At 36.2% G+C, this 5,498-nt stretch overlaps 1 protein-coding gene and 2 pseudogenes across 1 annotated transcript; 2 read left to right on the top strand and 1 right to left on the bottom strand.

Annotated features, from left to right (window-relative positions):
- Positions 1 to 2,263: 2,263 nt before the first annotated feature.
- LOC102890326 (olfactory receptor 6K6-like) lies at positions 2,264 to 3,211 on the top strand. Its single transcript, XM_025047648.1, is given in 4 exon segments — positions 2,264 to 2,303; positions 2,306 to 2,635; positions 2,638 to 2,754; positions 2,757 to 3,211. Coding segments are annotated over 4 exon segments (942 nt in total).
- A 765-nt stretch (positions 3,212 to 3,976) lies between these two features.
- Positions 3,977 to 4,095, bottom strand: LOC112480592 (annotated as a pseudogene).
- Positions 4,096 to 5,039: 944 nt separating this feature from the next.
- On the top strand, positions 5,040 to 5,158 carry LOC112480591 (annotated as a pseudogene).
- The last annotated feature ends 340 nt before the right edge of the window (positions 5,159 to 5,498 follow it).

Genomic DNA, 5,498 nt, shown 5'->3' with positions numbered 1-5,498 from the left:
TGACTGACAAATCTTGACCTAGATTTCCAACTGTGGTATAAATAATAAGAGTGGGCTTGTAAGGCCTACAGACCAGGCTTCCAGTTTTTATTCTGGATCCTAGCTGTGTTGTATTTGGACAAATTATCTCTCCCCTTCTCATCTCAATTTCTTTACTTACAACACAGTAATAATAATCTGTCTATCATAAGTAGGAATAAATGAAATAAAATATGTAAAGTGCCTAGTATTCATTAAATGAAATGATAACTTTTCAATAACACCATTTTATTTATCCTTTATTATTCTTCATGGGGAGCTTTCAGTCTACTTGAGGGAGATCATGCTGATATACAAATATTTAAAATGCAAGAAGGATATGTTAGAAATCATAAAAGATGAAATATAAAGCACTTTTAAGGGTCAGAGGAGAGAGTATTTACTTCTGACAGTGAGAATCAATGGGATTTCCATGATAATGGGAACATTTAATGGATATTGGCAGCTAGGATTCCAAAACAAAGAGATCAAGAAAATGGAAGGAAGGAATGACATAAGCAAAAATAGAAATGCAGGAAAATAAGCCTATTTGATTGAGCTGATGAGTATGCAGAAAAATATTTGCTTCTGAAATTTAATTAGAACCAGATCCAAGAAGAAAAGGAATATCAAGCCTAGATCTTTGGGCTTTACCCTTAAATGCATTTGGAAAAAGAAGGTCAGTAAAAGCTATGCTTAAGAATCCTCATCTGTAGAATGACTTGTTGGAGATAAGAATTCCAATAAAAAAAGATGTTAAAATAGTCAAGTGGTAATGTGTACTGCTATCACTTTAATTAGCCTTGAGAAAAAGTTTAGTCACTCTTTTTGCCCAACAAGTAGATGTTGTATGATTTCTATTGCACCTGATTTTTGTGACACTTTTTTCCCAAGATAACTATAGTTATAAAGAAGTGATTTTGTTATTGTTGTTCAGAATGATTTCCTTCCTTTGTCTCTTAAGGATGTGACCTCCTTAAGAGGGATGAAATATGCAGCGGAGGAGTTATATGCTTGTCCAAAATTTGACAGCCACTAATTAGGTTCAAGGTGGTTCTGGAGAGACTCTTGGCTTGAGCAGCTATCAATATCAATAACTGAGAGAGGAGAAGAAGTTATAGATAAAAAAGAGAAGAAAAGGAGGAATATTTCTTGACATCTAGGTACTTACCATCTAATGAGAAACAGGCATGTTACTCTGAAACCAACAGAAAAAGCAAAGAGATAAACATACATAATTTACCCAAACTCAGATTAAATATCAGAGATAAAAAAGATGGGGGGAATAATATAAAGGCAAAGAGAAGAGCTTCTTACAGTGTCTTTATATTTTTTTAATTACTTTTCTGAAGAACAGGAGTAAAGAATAGTTGGAAAGAAAGGTATATGTTTTAAAGCGATATTACTCAGCCGTAAAAAAGAATGAAATCTTGTCATCTGCAACAACATGATGGACCTAGAGGGTTCTGTACTGAATGAAGTAAGTCAGTCAGAGAAAGACAAATGCCATATGATTTTACATACATGTAGAACCTAGAGAACAGGATAAACAAACAAACAAAACAGTAACAGACTCATAGATACAGAGTATATTTTGAAGGTTGCCAGATGCAGAGGTGATGGTCATGGAAGTGAGTGAAGAAGTGAAGGGATTAAGAGGTACAAGCTGGTAATTACACAACAGTCATGGGGAATATTGCCAATGATATTATAATAATTATGAATGGTGTCAGATAGGTTCCTGATTTATATTGGTAATATAAATGTCTAATCATTGCTCTGTACACCTGAAACTAATATAATACTATATGCCAACTGTGATTGAATAATAAAAATATATTTTTTAGAAAGCTAAACAGAGGAGCAGAGAGTGAGGAGAAGGACTAAGAAATGCAATAAGTGACTTAACCTCCAGAAAATATTTCCAGAGATTTAATTTATATGTCACTTTGTGTTTTCTTTGCATCAGTTGAAGATGTTTACAAAAAGATTCATTTAGAAATCCATAAGCGAATAAGTTATAAGCATATAACTCCTCCGCTGCATATTTCATCCCTCTTAAGGAAGTCACATACTTCTGTCATGGAGGTACAGCTGAAAGATATTTCTAACTGACCTGTTTAGGATAACAGACTCAGCAAGTAACTGAGTACAGAAAGGAGTGAAACAATTTTAAGTAAATAGTCACCATCTCAATTCTAGAAGTTCTTTGTCTCCTTTCTTCCCCTCACAGATCACATGATTTATGGCCCGTGGGAATCAGACAATGGTCACTGAGTTCCTCTTTTCTATGTGCATGAAGGTGAAGGTGGCCTATTATTCTTTATTCTCTTGCTTATCATCTATGGATTTATCATAATTGGGAACCTAATGATATTCATTGTTATCCAGTTGGACATGGGCCTGCCCACCCCCATGTATTTCTTCATCAGTGTCTTCTCTTTCCTGGAGATCTGGTATACCATAACCACCATCCCTAAGATACTCTCCAGCCAAGTCAGTGATCAGAGGACCATCTCTCTGGCTGGCTGCCTCGTGCAGATATACTTCTTCCATTCTCTTGGTATCACAGAAGTCTGTGTTCTGACAGTGATGGCTATTGACAGGTACATAGCTATCTTCATCCTCTTCGTTACCCAATTATCATGATTTCCAAACTTTGTATTCAGTTGACAGCTGGATCCTGTCTCTGTGGCTTCCTCCTTGTACTCCCTGAGATTGTGTGGATTGCCACCCTACTTTCTGTGGTTCCAATGAGATCCAGCAGATTTTCTGTGACTTTACACCTGTGCTAAGCTTGGCAGGCGCAGATACTTCCCTGGTGGTCATTGCAGATGCCATACATGTGGTGGAGATTTGGTCCTCTTTTTTGGTCATTGCCTTGTCCTACATTTGGATCATCATGGTGATTCTGGGGATGCCCTCAACTGAGGGCCATCACAAGGCCTTTTCCACTTGTGCTGCCCATCTTGCTGTGTTCTTGCTATTTTTTGGCAGAGTGGCTGTCATGTATTTGCGATTCTCAGCCACCTACTCAGTTTTATGGGACACTGCGATTGCTATCACTTTTGTTATCCTTGCTCCCTTCCTCAACCCCATTATCTATAGCTTGAGAAACAAGGATATGAAAGATGCTATTGGGAGGCTTTTCTGCTATCAGAACAGGGCTGGTGGTTTTAGGAAATTGATCTAGACCCTAGAGACTCTGAAGAACCTCCTGGAATTTTGGAATTTCCCTATTTCTTATCTTGTTCATGATTATGTTCTTTTTTTATTGCCACAGTTATGTGTTCTATCATTATAAACAAGAACAAAAAAGTGCTGTGTCCAGGTAATTGATGGCAATTGCATAGCCTGTTTACATCAATGCCTCTACCACGTTTATGGTAGCTGAAGCAGAATACCTGGTTCTCCTGCTTTACAACACAGATTAGGTTCTTCCTAACACTCTCCCAGCTGGGATCCTGCTTTCTCTTCTGTGGTTCCATATGCCGGTGAGACGAGAAAACAGAATAAAGGAGACATGAAAGACATCATAGTTTTGAAAATTGCTACTGTGAACTTCTTCCTAATCTTCCTTCCAGTAATATATTTCCTGTTGTTCAGTATCTCATATTAATAAACAATTTCTTGAGTCTAGAGAGGAACAATTTCCACTTTTAGCTTATGTAATCTACAAACTCAATTCAACAGCTACAGGCTGATTACATACACCATAAGTTCTAGAATGTTAGGCCAAATGGAGTGACATAAAATTAATATCAATAATAGTCCACTATATTTCTCTAGCAATTTAGTATTTTAAATATTTTAACATATACAAATCATCTTGAAATTTATTTATTTATTTGTTTGTTTGTTTGTTCATTTGTTTGTTTTTAGGTGAGGTTTTGGTTTACCTCACAGATTGCAAGGATCTTGTCAGCTTACAATCCCTTATTTTTCAATTTATTTTTTATGCCTGTAGCACCTGCTCTTCCTAGGTGGTCTCCCATCTAAGTACTAACCAGGCCCGACCCTGCTTAGCTTCTGAGATCAGATGGGATTGGGCTTGTTCAGTGTATCATGGCCATAGACCATCTTGAAATTTAAAATATCCTAAAGTAATTAGGTCAGGTATTGCCACTATTTAAATGTTGAATCTAAAGCTCAGAGTTTAACAACTTGGCTAAGGTCATGGAGTTAGTTGACAGAACTGAAACTTAACCTGAAGACTCTACTTCATTCTGTCCCCAATACGTACATACTCTTGTTTCATCTATCTGGTGTTCAGGAAATGGAATTAAACAAACTTTTTTCCCTAAAATTTTTATAAAACCATACCCATCTTTGATGAGTCATAGTAATTATTGGTTCTTTTCTCTGTGAATTTCCCAGTCCTCAGGTGTTTATAGTATCATGGAAAGAATATTGGACTACAGGGTTGAAGAACTAGATTTTGTATCTTTTCCTGCCACCAAGTTGTGTCATTTCCTACCTAGTCTGTAATATTATGTGATTGATCAGATCAGTGGATTTAATCAGAACTCATGATTCAGAAAATCTGAAAGCAAAGCCTATGTATTTGCATTTCTGAAGAGCTCTCAAGAAAATTATGATAATGGGTTAGATTTGGGAATATCTAGATTAGATGATCCCCAAATCATTTCTAGACCTAGGACTTTTTGAGATTTATAAGAGCTAAGATTTCTGAATAATGTCTGAGTTTATGGTAAGAATCTTACATGTATTGTCTCATTTATCTTCACAACAATCCTGTAGAATAAATACATACCCTTCTTTTTCCAAATGAGAAAAATAAAACATAGAGTTTCAATAACTAGTCAAGTACACAGAGATAATTATTAGGAATCCAGGTCAGAAACTCAATATTATCTGATCCCAGAGCCAGGCTCTTATTTACCATAATCTTGTGCACATTCCTTATGTATTTCATTCTAAATCAATTACTAAACCAAAGAAGAGTTCCAAAAAATATGGTATTCAGTGAGTAAATTTCATTACTAATTATTATGCAGAAAGTCTATGGCCATGCTACCCTGAACAAGCCCGATCTCGTCTGATCTCGGAAGCTAAGCAGGGTTGGGCCTGGTTAGTACTTGGATGGGAGATCACCTAGGAAGACCAGGTGCTGTAGGTGTAAAAAAATTAAAAAATAAGAGATTGTAAGCTGACAAGGTCCTTGCATTCTGTGAGGTCAATCAAGGGTTGCCTCGCCTAAATATAGATAGATAGATAGATAGAGATATATATGGTTTTGGCCTCTGAAGGCCTCGAGTCTAATGACTCATTATTAATGCTATTACTAAAAATGTCATTATCCATTGAATTCACTGTTTTTCTTGACATGAGATGCAATAGTCCCTATAAACCACTGTCCCAACCATTAAACTATTCTGTCTCCTCTAAATCTTACAATGTTTGGCATTTGTGCTTCAACCTCTTAGATACATATATCTTTATTTTGTCCTTTCATTGCT

This window comes from Pteropus alecto, unplaced genomic scaffold (genome assembly GCF_000325575.1).
Source record: "Pteropus alecto unplaced genomic scaffold, ASM32557v1 scaffold405, whole genome shotgun sequence".
Classification (NCBI taxonomy): Eukaryota; Metazoa; Chordata; class Mammalia; order Chiroptera; family Pteropodidae; genus Pteropus; species Pteropus alecto.
The sequence above is the reverse complement of the archived record's forward strand: the minus strand, read 5'-3'. Positions and strand labels throughout refer to the sequence as shown.